This window comes from Lynx rufus, unplaced genomic scaffold, assembly GCF_022079265.1.
Source record: "Lynx rufus isolate CCGP_SWC_20201006 ecotype Redwood Valley unplaced genomic scaffold, mLynRuf1.p SCAF_39, whole genome shotgun sequence".
Lineage (NCBI taxonomy): Eukaryota > Metazoa > Chordata > Mammalia > Carnivora > Felidae > Lynx > Lynx rufus.
This window is the reverse complement of record NW_025814855.1, coordinates 138962-153715: the sequence shown is the minus strand read 5'-3', so window position 1 is coordinate 153715 and position 14754 is coordinate 138962. Positions and strand designations below refer to the sequence as shown.

General features: G+C 51.0%; 2 protein-coding genes across 2 annotated transcripts in view; both read left to right on the top strand.

The window, feature by feature from the left end:
- LOC124522782 (zinc finger protein 324A-like) overlaps window positions 1-14144 on the top strand; it is a 31912-nt gene extending 17768 nt beyond the window's left edge. The window contains exon 5 of the transcript XR_006964841.1: window positions 12260-14144. The gene's annotated coding sequence lies outside the window, so the exon portion shown is untranslated. The remainder of the gene's footprint in view (window positions 1-12259) is intronic.
- Window positions 8517-12268, top strand: LOC124522683 (zinc finger protein 324A-like). The gene is given in 3 exon segments (XM_047094271.1): window positions 8517-8549; window positions 10776-11148; window positions 11151-12268. Coding segments are annotated over 3 exon segments (1104 nt in total). The 3' UTR covers window positions 11849-12268.
- Window positions 14145-14754: the final 610 nt, after the last annotated feature.

Sequence of the window (14754 nt, the reverse complement as noted above, 5' to 3'; positions counted from 1 at the left end):
CAGAACAGGCAGGATTCCATAGTGCCCAGAGATGAGAGGGACCCCAGCCCAGAGAGGCACTGGAAGAGTGGACACACATTCCCAGGGAATTCCATCCCACCCACAAGACTGCTCTTCATCCCTTGCACCTTTGGTCTATCCCTGCCTTGGGGACATGCTCTTCCCTCCCCTCCACTTTTGCCAGCCCTTATACCACAGTCACATTATGTTCAGCTCCTGATTCCCCAGGCCAACTGCCCCTCCAGTCCCACCCAGAAGTCCCTAGACAGCCTAGACTTTATTGGCTCAATGCTACCTACCCCTACAGCCACTTCCTATCTCAGTGGTAACTCTCTCCCTCTAGTTGCTCAGAGCTGAAACAAAGGGGGCCCCCATAATCTTCATCTGGGGTCCACGATCTGATCACCCTTCACTCTCCCACTGCTGCCATCCTTGTTTCCCATATCATGGCACTAGTCCCTTAACTGAATTGGCTTCTCTCTCACCACATCCTGTCCTCCATGTTCTTTTTGCTCCACAACAGCTAAAGGGGTCCTGCTAAAGCTTTAGTCAGTACTCCAGATATATACAACAAGGAATTGAAAACAGGTACTCAAAACGAGTACATGTACAAGATTATTCATACTTGGGGCACCTGGGTGGCTTAGTTGGTTGAGCCCCACATTGGGCTCTGTACTGGGCATGGAGCCTGTTTAAGATTCTCTCTCTCCCTCTGCCCCAACTCCCTGTTCACATTCACTCTTTCTCTCAAAAAATAAAGGTAAAAAAAATTTAAATGTATTAAAAGAATGTTCATCCAAAAAAAACAAACAAACAAACAAACAAACAAAAACCAAAAACAAAGTTCATACTCAAAATAGCCAAAGGTGGAAACAACCCAAATGTCCATCAACAGAGAAATGGATGAATAAATTGTGGGATAAACATACAGTGGAATAGCGAATAGCATTCAGCAAAAACAAGGAATGAAGGACTGACAGATGCTACACCAGGGCAGATGGCACTCCAGTACTATCTACATGCTAGGCCTGCTCTGAGCACTATACTCAACACCCCCCCCCCCCAACCCTTCCCTATACCAGAAGCACAACTATCCCCTTGACAGATGAGGAGACACAGCCCAAGAAAGGTCAGGTCTCCTGTGTGAGGGCAGTGGGCTAGATACACACTATGCCCTATACCGGTGGACCCATCCCCTTCTCCTTGGAGCATCAGCTTTGTTTGTGACATACTTTTCTTTCAAAAGATCCATACGTTAATTATAAAGCAAACTCACATCATACAATAAACAAATAAACACTCTTCCAGTCACTTTAAAATAGAGAACTTCTAAATTAACAGATGTTCATCCACATAATCCTGTTTTACCACCTAAACCACACCTGGGAAGTCTCACCCACCCGTGCCCATCACCAACTCCAACACCCCTCAAGTGAGCACCATCTTTTGGAGAATCAAAGGCTTTTCTGGGGTCTGCACAGGCCACAGTCTCTTCCTACAATGGCAGATGCCTATGGGTGGACCCGTCTCCTAATGAGCCATGGGTCCTCAACGAGGCAGTTCACTTTTACAGGAGACTTGTGTTTTCCCATGGTCTCAGAAATACTAAGGGTATCTGAACAAGTGTCTGCCCACGAGTATGTGCTCCACCCCACTTCCCATTCTGTGAAGGCCCCACCCATCCTGTCCTGACTCTGCAATGGGCTGTCTGGACCATGTCTGCCTTTCCTACTCCCCAGCACTAAACACACCCTGGAGACCTCCTCTCCTACCACATCTGCTGTCCCCTAAGATCTGGCCTCTCAAGCCATGAATAGTCCCCCCATTCTTCCCCAAAGATCCCCCCACCCTATACCCTTCCCAGAATGTTCTGCCTAGCCTACCCTTCCCAGAAGTCCCACCCACCTCACCATTCCCAGAAGAACTTCCCACCCTACCCTTTCCAAAGGTTTTTCCCTGCACCACACCATTCTCAGAAGTTTCTCCCTGTGGGCCTCCTGTCACCCAACCTCTCACAGCAGAGACCTGGCCACAACTCCAACCCATGTGGCTCTGCCTGGCCTTCCTTGGATGGGTGGCACGTCAGGAAACACAGGAGACCCAAATTCAGTGAGGTCTCACTCCAGGGCAGCTGGCAACCACGTCCACATCTCCTCAGAACCCCTTCCCCAGGGACAAGCAGTCTAGAGAAAAGAGCCAAAGAAGAAGGAGGGAGACAAACATAAGATGCCTCTAGTTATCAATATTGTTTATCACCACGGCTCATTTACTGAAAGAGAAAATCTCATTTAGAATCATTAAACCTGAAAGCAGAGGCCCAAAGAGGGAAGAGGGTGGAAGTGGAGCCCAAAGAGGGAAGGGGGTGGAGTGAATAGTAAGGGAAAGATGGGACAAGAAGACCCTGTGGACTTGGTAGTCTTTAAGAAACTTCACCACCTAAGTCATCACTATAGCCTCTGACTGTACTTGGAAAGCTCACATGCTTATGTGCCAGGCATGATTTATTCCCTAGGCCAGGATCTGTTGTTCCTGGGATTCATGGCCCAACTACAAGGGCGTCCACCACCCCGTACAGGGATCCCTGCCACAGCAGCCACCCTATAAGAACAGAACAAAAGCATGGTGCCTCTACTACCTTTCACTTAAGCAGTGGGGTTTTTGTTGGGGGATGGAAGGAAGAACTGGGGAAGAGTTCTGACACGTGACCAGTGCTACTCTAGTCTGAATGTTTGTGTCTCCACCAAATTCATATTGAAGGCTGATCCCCAATGTGGTGGTATTTGGTGATGGGCCTTTGGGGGGTGATTAGGTTATGAGGGCAGAGCTCCCATGAGTGAAATTGTGCTCTCATAAAAGAGACCCGAGAAAGTTCCTTTTCCTCTTGTGCCAGTGGAAAGATGGCCCTCTGTGAGCCAGGAAGCAGGCTCTCACCAGACAATGAATATGATAGTGCCTTGATCTTGGACCTTGCAGCCTCAAGAACTGTTAGAAATAAATTTCTGTTGTTTATAAGCCATTGAGTTGGTGGCATTCTGTTACACCAGCCCAAACAGACTAAGAAAACTACCTAAGCATATTTTGAAATAAAAGTAAGGATGGGGCGCCTGGGTGTCTCAGTTGGTTATGAGTCCAACTCTGATTTTGGTTCAGGTCATGATCTCATGGTTCATGAGACTGAACCCTAATCAGGCTCCTCCCTCTGAGCACGGAACCTGCTTGGGATTCTCTCCACCCTCTCTCTCTGCCCCTCCCTGCTCACTCTCTCTGTCTTTCTCAAAATAAAAAAAAATAAACTTTAAAAAAAGGTAAGGAGAGGAGCACCTGGGTGGCTCATTCTGTTGAGCATCCTACTCTTGTTTTCAGCTTGGGTCATAATCCCATGGCTCATGTGATCGAGCCACACATCGGCTCCGTGTTGACAGTGTGGAGCGTGCTGGGGATTCTCTCTCTGCCACTCCCTCGCTCAGGCCCTCTCTCTCTCTGTCTCTCTCTCTCTCTCTCTCTCAAAATAAATAAATAAATTTTAATTAGAAAAAACTTTAGGGGCGCCTGGGTGGCTCAGTTGGTTAACCCACTCTGGGTTTCAGCTCAGGTCATGATCTCACAGTTCATAGGATCGAACCCCGCATCAAGCTCTGTGGTGGCAGGACAGACCCTGCTTAGGATTCTCTGTCTCCCTCTCTCTCTCTGCCCCTCCCCCATTCACACTTCTTATTGCTCTCCAAATAAATAAATAAACTTCAAAAAATTTAAAAAATATTTTTTTAAGTAAGGAGAAAATTCCTTTTCAGATGTTAAAACTTATTACTAAGCCATGCTAATTAGAGTGGTGTGGAACAAAAAAACTCAGAAACATCAATTGAATAAAGTAAGAATAAAATATGTGTGTGATTAGGGTGGGGGAGAAAAAAATATGTGTATGATCTGGGCACCTGGCTAGTACAGTCAGTGGAGCTAGCAACTCTTGATCTCGGGGTCTTGAGTTTGAGTCCCACATTGGGTGCAGAGTTTACTTTAAAAAACAAAAGAAAAAGAAAAAAAATATGTGTGTGATCTATGAAATAAATATTAATTCATTGTGTTTCTAGTCTGGGGCGGGAATAAGAAAAGTAGATAATTATGTTTTAAACCTTGCAAATATAATAGCAAAAAGAGTGAATGCCCCAAGCTGTCTGGGCTTGGGGGAGCAGGGATTTGTATAAGGTGCTGATGAACCTGTAAATCTGCACATCCATAGCGAGATCATGACCTGAGCCAAATTAACAGTCAGACACTTACCAGGCTGAGCCACCCAGGTGGCCCATACATATTCTATTATACGTATCCTATTACTTAGCCACTTTGGTTCAATTGTGTCTATGTGTGCTGTCTTGATGGGGGCAAGTTACCCGATTAGGGCTTGTTGTGTCTTTTTATACACTGGACACTCCAGATTGTCTTCCCACTCTCCTTTTCTCTCCTGATTCCAGCCCCATGCTGTGCCCACCATCTGAGGCTCATATCTCACCCTTTCCCCTCACTCCCTGATCTCTTTATCTCGGGTCTTCCAACACCAGTCTCCCCTTAGTGTGTCCTGACTTGGTCAAGCATCTTTGAAATGTCTTATTAACATGCTATTGGATGACAGCCACTTGTGCATTCCAAGGGGTTAGGGTCCAGGTATACCTAGCACAAAGACCTACCACCCAACATGGTGCTCCCCTGTGACCAGAGGTTAAGGCTGTACCAAATCCCCCAAACATATAAGTGAGCAAGAGAATTACCATATCACTTTATAGTCGCACCTGTTGAGGGGCCCCAAGTCTGGGCTGTCCAGGCCTGCAGTGAACCTAATTCCTGGCCACTTGACAGTGACCCCATGGACTCTATACTGGGTATGTCCAATATGCACTCAGTGAACTGGCATTTCCTGTTTTTAAGTTGTTAGCATGGAGCAGAGGAAGAGGAGGTGTCATATGAACAGAGAGATAACCCTTGTTATACTTCCATACACTACAGGAATAAAGACTGTGGAGCCATTTCCATTTGGGGAAAGACAGTGCTCCCATTCCAGGTCCCACTAGTCTTCTTCTTTCACCTAAGTGAGAGAGGTCATAGTCAACAGGGGCCAGGGCTACAAGGAAATACATTGAGAAATGCCAGGGAAGGCAATTGGGGTCAAGAAGAAGAAAGGAAGAAAGAAAGAAAGAAAGAAAGAAAGAAAGAAAGAAAGAAAGAAGAAAGAAAGAAAAGAAAAAAGAAAGAAAGAAGAAAGAAAGAAAGAAGGGAAGAAAACTATAGGAGTGGAGATATACTCCTGAGGCCCAGTCCCACTAAAGACCGAGTAGTCATTGGGAGATTTAGTATGCTCCTCTCCCCTGTCACCCATACACCACATCAGTGGAGTTCCAGTGTAACAACAGTGCATTATAACTAAAACAGATGCAAGACACAGACTCTCTCCAAAGAAGAATACTTACCAGAGCACAAAGTCTAGAGAAGAGACAACAACTAGGGCACTAGAGGAATTTGAAGCCTCCAGCACCCCCTGCTACAGCAAACATTAAACACAGCCCTCCTCCTATCCATATTACCATAAATCCTCATACAAACCTCCTGTCGCCTTAGTTCCTCTTAACAAACATGTGTCTGGTGTTCAACAACAAATGACAAGGCATGTCAAAAGGCAAGAAAAAAGGCAGCCCGAAGACACACAAAGCAGTCATCAGAATGACACTCAGATGTGAACAGATGTTGGAATTATCAGACGGGCGTAAAATAGCAATGATTAAGATGTTAAGGGCTCTAGATGAAAAAATTGACAAAATACAGGAATAGACGGATAATGTGAGCAGAGATGGAAACTCTTAAGAAAAGATCAAAAGTTAGGGCTAGAAATAAAAAACACTGTAATAGAAACAAAGAGTGCCTTCAATGAGCTCATCAGTAGGCTCAACCCAGCCAAGGAAAGAATCAGTGCGCTACACAATTCAGCCCAAGGCGAGTGTTTACTACTATCTGTTTTGCTTTTACTGATAGGGGAACAGGAGCTCACAGATGTCCAACCAAGTGGTTAGGGTCCAAGCACCTGCCACAGACAACACCCCCCATAACCCCCCATCTCCCGTGCCATCTTGTTCAGGGTAGAATGGGAGCCAGGTATATGTATTGGAGCTATTTTGTGTACAGAGGAAGATTTGTTGCTGCTATTCATTTCCAATTCATTAAATTATGAATTTATCAAACAATGAGCATTTCTCTCAATATTAGGCATCAAGATCCCTGTAGTCTAACTAATTCCACATTATAGGGATGATTTTATATTATTTTACTTTATTTTTTCAAGATTTATTTGTCAGTAACCTCTACACCCAACATGGGGCTCAAATTCACAACCCTGAGATCCAAAGTTGCAAGCTCTAGTGACTGAGTCGGCCAGGTGCCCCCATAGGGATACTTTTTAAATAAGAAATTAAGTGTCTCCAAACATTCAAAGAGTGCTTGAAATGTTAAGCCTCTAAGCTTTGGATAAAATCACGAATTTAATACTTACATTTTCTTAAATTCTTTCAAAGTGAGCAACATTTACACACAAATATTCCAAAATTGTTGTGGTCTCTTGCATTGTGATTATCTGGAGAGCACATTTCTTTATCTCATGTGAATTTACATCAATTCTCACCTAAATACTTAGACACAAGTATGAAATGAAAGCACATAAACAGGTTTCGGTGGTTAAGAATCGGCCTTTGGTTTAGCTGCACCTTTACATCAGCTGCTGCCTTTCTATTCGTGGGAGTAATCAGATATGAACTGTGTGACCTCACTTGTAGTATAATGTGACTCATTAATATTGCTAGATGTGTCCTATTTAAATCTATATGACCGTGCTCTCTTGCATTACGACGATTTACAAATAGTGTTAATTCTAAGGACAGTTGTTGCTGACATAGATGCATATATAAGGACGGAGGAAGGGAGGAAGGAAGGCGGCAAGAATGAACGAACTCTACAGATTAATTCCGTATTTCCTTATAACAGCTCTACGATGGGTAACGTCATTGTACCATTTTATGTACGAAGATGAAGGACCCTGACAACAAAACCTAAAACAAACCCTCACACTAGAGCAACAAAGAGGAAAGCTCTCGTTCTCCAGCAGTCGTGGGCGTGTACTGAGACCGCCCTTCCTTTTGTTTTCACGTGTGGCAGAAACTCAGGTTGGTCCCCGGGAGACAGGACCAAGGCATCAATATCCTGATGTGCCAGCCACACCTAGACGACCCAAAGACAGGCAAGTCTGGGAAAGTACACTTTGCGCGGTCCAGTTTAGCAGGGAAAACAGATGGCTTAGCAAAGTGTCAGAAAACAATTCAGACTCCAGAAAAATTTAGCCTAGGGGCTTGCAAACCTGATGTTAACCCCTTTACAAAACACGGAGAGGTCAATCCAGGGCACAGGCCTCCAGAGGTAGAGCCAGGCTCTGTGCCAAAGCACCGTCCCTCCTAACTCGCCCCTCTCATCAGGCTATGTCCTTTTATTTATTTGTTTATTTATTTTTGAGAGGGATATATATTTTTTAAGAATATATATGTTTATATATTTTGAGAGGGAGAGAACGAGCAGGGGAGGGCAGAGAGAGAGGGAGATTCAGAATCTGAAGCCGACTCCAGGGTCTGAGCTGTCAGCAAGGAGCCGGACGACGGACCAAACTCACAAACCCCGGTATCATGACTTGAGCCGAAGTCGGCTGCTCAACCAACTGAGCCACCCAGGGGCCCCTATCAGGCTTTGTCTTCTCCCCCCGCTCCCCCCCTTCACGCTTTGTCTTTAAAGCCCGGTGCCGGGGTCGCCTCCAGGGACCTCAGCAATTTCCGCTTCTGCGCGTCCCGCGTTACGTCTAGTCCGCCGCGTGGGCGAGCGTCTAGAGCCCAGGACCCCGAGCGCAGGACGCCGAGCCGGGCGATCGCACACTTCACTCCCCGGGATCCACGGAAGCTGGGGAGCGCCTGCGGGACTCCATTTCCCAGCGCGCCGCGCGGGGATGCCTAGACGTTGCCGCGGAGATCAAGCCGGGCTCCGCCCACGCGGGACGGGAACTGCGCTTCCCAGAAGCCGCCGCGCGTGCGTCCGCAGCGTGCACTGGGCCTATGAGGACTTTCGGGGGCTGGACTTCCGGCGTCCCGGACTGTCACTTTGCTACCGGGCGTTGGGCCGCACCGGTATTGGTGAACTGGAGCGCCGCGAGCCCCCAGGCCGGTTTCTTAGAAGGTTTGGAGACCCGAGGCGAGGGCTGGGAGGAAGACCCGAGCGGTGGACCGTCTCGCGCACGCCCTGATTGCGGGCGACGGTCGCGCCCCGAGCCTAGGCTTCTCCGTGAGGAGCCTGGGCCGCTCCGCGGGGCTGTGGGGCGGCGCCCCGAGTCACGTGCTGTCCGACCCCGGGACGGCGGGGGAGGCGGCGCCCTGAGCGACCCTGCCTTAGACGGCCCGGGAGGCTGAGACCAGGAGCCGGCGAGTCCCCAAGTACAGGTTCTGATGGCGACCGCGGCGCTGACAGACCGGGCCCAGGTGAGTAGAGGAAGCGTAAGGCTCCCATCCGCCCGGATCCCTCCTCGAAGGACCCGATCCTCGACGCAGGGAGAGACTTTACCTGCACGTTTTGTCTCCCCTGTCGGTTCGTCCTAGGCCCCGGCGTTCAGGCCAGTGGAGCGTGCACGTGTGAGATCCCCACTTCTGGCAGCCAAGGGAGTGAGGTGTAGAAGGAAGTTCCAAGCAGAGGGTCCCGCACGTGCAAAAGCTGGGAGGGGAGACTGAGCCTAGGTGGTTCCGGAGCTGAGCTTCCTGACGTGAGCACGGGAGAGAAATGGCAGGCTTGAGTTGCATCGGGGGCCATGGGATGATTCTAACAGAGCCTGGATGTGCTTTAAGTTAGAGACTTTAAAGTAACCCACCGTTTGCTTGGCGGAGGAATGACGCAGAGGGGGTGGCTGTGTGCAGGGAGCAGGCAGCACCACAGTCCAGGTGGCCGAAGACGGCACCCGCTGCACACGGGGCCAGTGGAGATGGGAAAGTGGCTGGATTCTGGAACGATCTGATGTCTCAGGTGCGGCGTGTGAGCGAGTGCCCCGAGTGGAGCACAGTCCCAAGTGTTTAAGCCTGAGCACCCAGGAGAATGGAGTTGCTGTAGACAGAAACAGGAATTTGAAGGGAAAAGAGGTTTCAGAGTAAAATCAGGGAGTCTGTGATGTCCCAGAGTGGAGGTATCATGTGGACCTGGAATTGCAGGTGTCCAAGGACAGAGTCCTGGTATTCGGAACCAAGGCAGGGCCTGGGAATCAGACTTAGGAGGAGGGAATAGGGTAGATTCAGCCAGGGATGGGTAGTGCTCCAGGGAGATGCAAAGAGGCTGGTGGCCCCTGGGGCTCTCAGGGGAGGTCTGGCAAGTGGCTGAAGGGAGGGTTTTGGCCAAGGAAATGCGGGGCGAGGAGCACGTGGCTATAGAGGGAGAGGGGAACTGGCTTCCTGTGTGGCGACCAGACTCTTGGGGCCAGTCCTATAGTGACTGGAGGGGATTATCACACCATTTGGCTGAGTGTCCCTGTGCCACTGTGGCGCCTGTGTCTAGGCTCGGCCCCTTTCATCTGGTGCTGCCAACACAGTTCTCCTCACAGGGACCATTGAACTTTTCCTGTGAGTCCTGCCCTGCAGTGAGGCATCAGATGACACCATCTATGTCCCACAAAGCCCCTCACCCCTGCCATCTCTTGGGCAGTAGGTTGTCCTGAGCTGGGCCTGGCCCCTCACTTGCTTGTGTTTTCTCACAGGACTCTCTGCCTCACGACCCCGGGTGGTCCTGCAGCTTGAGCGTGGCGAGGAGCCCTGGGTTCTCAGTGGGACAGTTGTGACACCAGCCAGGAATGCTCAGAGAAAGCCCAGCCCTGGTGAGTGGGGGCTCAGCGGGTGTGAGCTTGGGGCTAACCAATGGCCAGGCTTCTGTCCCCCGGTCCCTGCTTTCCTGGACACTTTCATCTCCTGCTTCCGACCTGACTCCCTCCTGTTTTCCTACCATCAGCCTCTCCTGGCGGCTCTGGCCTTGGCTTGCCATTCAAGGGGGAGCTCCCACGGTACCCCATTCCAGGCACTGGGGCACAGCCTCTATCTAGCAGGTCTCTCCTGCTCCTGCCCTCATAGGGTTCACCACACTAGGGAAGAGGCATTGGGGAAATGGGGTTTGTGAGTAAAGCCTATAGGATAGGTAGCCTCAAGCAAAAGCAGGCTTGAGGAGTGCCCTGAGATGGAAGTGACTACATACAGGAAAGGTGTCTGGCCATGGCTTTTCTCCCTGGCTTGCATACCTCATCCTTAGAATCCCCCTTGCTTACCCACTAGGCCTTCCCTGATCACCTCCTCTTGGCCAGGATGACTCAGTATATATCTTTTCTATGCCTTCTTCTGCATATGACAGGTTGTTCTTGAAGAAGCAGCATTGCCAGTGACATTCTAGAATGGCTCCCCTCCAGCACCTACCTTCACAGGTACCTGTGAACGTGGGAAAAGCTCAGTGGGTTGGCAGGGCACCTCCCTCTCTCAGGAGAAAAAGACCACAGGGGTGTCTGTATTTTTGGGGATAGACTTCTCCTAATCCAGAGCTCTGGTGAGGCTACTGTTAACCTGTAGCTGACCTCATCACTTAGGACTCCACAGGATGGCCAACCCAGGGATTTGGCCATCATAGAAGCCCTCTCGCCAGGCTAGCACCCGAGGGCATCTGATAGGTAGAAGCCATACTCATAGGAGGCCAGTAGCAGAGTCCTCCCATGTATTCCAGACCTCGAAGTTAATTGTGCTAGGTATGGAGGAAAAGCAGGGGTGGATTGTGAGAAGCCTCATGGACTCCCTGCTAGCCAAGAGCCCCCCACCTGGGATCAGCTGGGCAAGGCCCTCCACACAGGCCCCAGCTTCCTGTCCGGGGAGAAGCCCTTCGAATGCAGGGCGTGCACCAAAGTGTTTCTGAAGAGCTCTGACCTGCTCAAGCACCTGCGCACCCACACTGGAGAGCGGCCATACGAGTGCTCTCAGTGTGGCAAGGCCTTCAGCCAGACATCACACCTGACGCAGCACCAGCGCATCCACAGCGGTGAGACACCCTATGCGTGCCCGGCCTGTGGCATAGCTCCTCGCTGGTGCGGCACCAGCGCATACACACCGCTGAGAAGTCCTTCCGCTGCAGCGAGTGCGGCAAGGCCTTCAGCCACGGCTCCAACCTCAGCCAGCACCGCAAGATCCACGCAGGCGGGCGGCCCTACGCATGTGCTCAGTGTGGCCGCCGTTTCTGCCGCAACTCGCACCTGATCCAGCACGAGCGCACGCACACGGGTGAGAAGCCTTACACCTGTGCCCTTTGTGGTGCCGCCTTCAGCCAGGGTTCGTCCCTCTTCAAGCACCAGCGCGTGCACACGGGTGAGAAGCCCTTCGCCTGCACACAGTGTGGCCGCGCCTTCAGCCACAGCTCTAACCTCACGCAGCACCAGCTGCTGCACACTGGGGAGCGGCCCTTCCGCTGCGGGGACTGTGGCAAGGCTTTCGCCAAGGGCGCAGTGTTGCTCAGCCACCGACGCATCCACACGGGCGAGAAGCCCTTTGTGTGCGCACACTGCGGCCGTGCCTTCCGCGAGCGCCCGGCCCTCTTCCACCACCAGAGGATCCACACGGGAGAGAAGCCCGTGCGGCGACCGCGGCGTGGGGCGGGCCTGTGCCCCCAGGCCAGGCCTTCTTCAGGGGCACCATCAGAGGGCACGCTGGGCAGAGTAGCTGGGCCCACTCCCACCTCAGGCCCACCGGCAGTTGCGAAGCCTGCCGACGCCTGAGCTCACAGCTCCAGCCTCCCCCAGGCTGTGGGAAAATGCCCTTGTTCCCTGCACATTCTGGAGAAGCCCTGTGCGTGCCCTGTGGTGCCGTCTGCACACGGTGACGATATTTGCCATCTCAGCACCAGCTCACTCCAACTCTAAGAGATCTGACTACAGAAAGATCAGGGGGATGGACGTGCAGGCTGGGACTCTGGTGGGCAGAGACTGGGCAATCAGAGTGCCGCCTCATGCCTGTTATGACTGTGAGCACTCAGGTGAGGAGGGGAATGCTGGAATGTTGGGGAGGCAGTCCTAGAAATTTCTGCCGCCCGCGCACGTACTGGCCAACAGGCTGACCCTCAGGATATTCTCTCAAGACCTCAGTTCATCAGAGGCTTCTGGGAGCAGGCCCAGTGGATAGGAAGTCAGGTTGGGGTCTGGTGTTGGCCTTGGGCTCTGAGCCTGAGTTTCCACCTCTGGGGGAAAGAAAGGGAGAGAGAGGGAGAGAGAGTCAGGCTACAGAGGGTATTTGCAGCACCGTGACAAGCAGGATCTCGATAAGGGCCAACGTGTGCCAACTGCCAGTCCTGTGAGATGGCTACTATGGCTGGTATCCCCACTTCCCAGTTGAGGAAACTGAGGCAGAGAGTGGGAGTGTGCTGCTGCACAGAGCAGAGCCCAGGACTTAAATCCAGGTCACAGGCCCAGCTCATCTCTCTGCCCCCATGCTCTGGCACTCGTGCTCTAGTCTGCCAGTGTGAAGGCTGGGCGATGCCAGGCCTGGCTTCCTGCACATGGCAGTCCCACAGGACGTGGAGGAAGTAGAGGTGGAGGTCCCTGGGGTGGGAGGAGGGAGACAAACATCAATGTGTTCATTCAGGTTTCACCCAAGCCTCAGCCCTGGCCATGCCCTGTTGTTACCAAAGTCACCATTACAGGGGTGTCTATATCCCCACTGCCCTGGTGAGAGGTGACCACGGTAACAGGTTGGAGGAGACCAGATGGGACTACTTGTTTCTGCAGGGTCAGTGGGCAGGTGCCCACCTGTTCTCTTCCCTCAGTTGGAAAGAGGATTTGCTGTTACCTAAGGCCACGTGTGTGTGATGCCCTCCCATCATGGGACACCTCCACGTGGCTGGGACACGTGGTGGACTGGGGCCCAGGTTTCTCCCTGTGGCCCTCAGCAGAGCAGGCCCTGTCTTGACCTCAGGCCTCACCCCTAGGGATGTTAGTGGTCTCTTTTCTTGGGAACAAAAAAGAAAAGACCAAAAATTATAAGTTGGAGTGGATGTACATTGTGTAAATCCCTGCACAGCACTGTGGAAATCCACAACCTCAGTCTCTCCTCCCAGCCTCCAGGTCATGGTTCAGAAGGGTTTAACAATATCATCTTTTTTTTTTTTTAAGTTTATTTATTTAGGTGATCTCTACACCCAACATGGGGCTTTAAGTCACCACCCCAAGATCCCGAGCCAGCCAGGTGCACCTAACAACACAATTTAAGTATGATCATCACAGAACTTTGAAGCCTTGGCTTCAATTCATGTCCTTGTGAGAGTCCAAAGGGTAGAGATGAAATTTGCCTATTTCCCAGTGAGGTGCTGGGACGTATCTTCTTGGCAACCAGAGGTGTGTGTGGGGGGCAGTGTTCTAGGAGACTTGGGCAAGGTGGACATCGTGAGGCTACCCCAAGTCTCAGCTCTACCAGGAGAGGAGTCTATGGATCCAGACTTGGGAATCTGAGGCAAGGTGCTTCTGTAGTCCCATCACCTGCAAGGTCTGGCAGCCATCTGCCACACAGAGTGAGCACAGACATGACGTTTTCCTCACTCCCCACCTGCCAACAGTTTCAGACCCATCTTCCACTTCTGGAGCCTCACAAGTCCTACAAGCAGGGGAGATAGGGTGGCAGGGAGAGCTGTCTTGCAGCATCTGGCTCTCCGAGATCCTTGGAGTGCAAGTCCACTGAAGTAAGCCTCCTGGTACCCTGTAGGCCTCTGAGGAACTGCCCACCTCTGCTGTACTCATCCTCTCTTCTCTAGTGCACACTCTGGTCTTATCCCCTCCACACCTTCCCCCAGATTCACCACCACGAGGGAGCCTTGATTAGGTCACAGACTCAGTCTGCACAGCTGTGAAATGCAGACACATCCCCCACTCTAACTGATAGAGAGCTTTCTGGGGAAAGGAGCAAAGGCATGTGTCAAACACCTAGTGGGTATTCAGCAAGTCATATACAATCTTTTCTGCATCTTTTTTTTTTAAGATTAAAAAAAAAGGTTTACTTTTGAAGAGAGGGACACAGGATTGGAAGCTGGCTCTGTGCTGACAGCAGTGAACCCGATGCAGGGCTTAAAGTCACAAACCATGAGTTCATGACCTGAGCCGAAGTCAAACGCTCAACCACCTGAGCAATGTAGGTAGCCCCAAGCTTTTCTGCATCTTGAACTGAAGTTCCTGGAGCTGTTTCCAACCTAATCCCTCCTGATCCCTTGAGCTCAGCCTGTTCCCTGCCCATCTCCCCACTAGTCTCCTTCCCACCTGTGTGGTTGGCTCCTGCTATCACTCATTTACTCCACCCTCCTCAAATCCACCCCTCCCAATGCCCAGGTCTGGTCAGTGGCTCCCATCTGGATCCTATGGAAACAACTATGATCACCTGCCTTCCCCCATGTCTTGGCCCTTACATTGCCCTCTTCCAAACTAATGTGTTCATGTTGGGCCCTCTGCTGCCAGGCTGACCCCTCTGCTCTTAACCTAGAGCTGGCTGTGGCTTCCCTGGCTTTCTGGTGCAAGATGGATAAAACAAACACATCTTACTTGGTTCAGAAACCCAATGAATCCACAGGGAGGAGTCTTCAGAACATAAACCTACAAATAGGAGGATGGAGTAAGAGGTGTCAGGAAATGGCATTCTGAAGCTA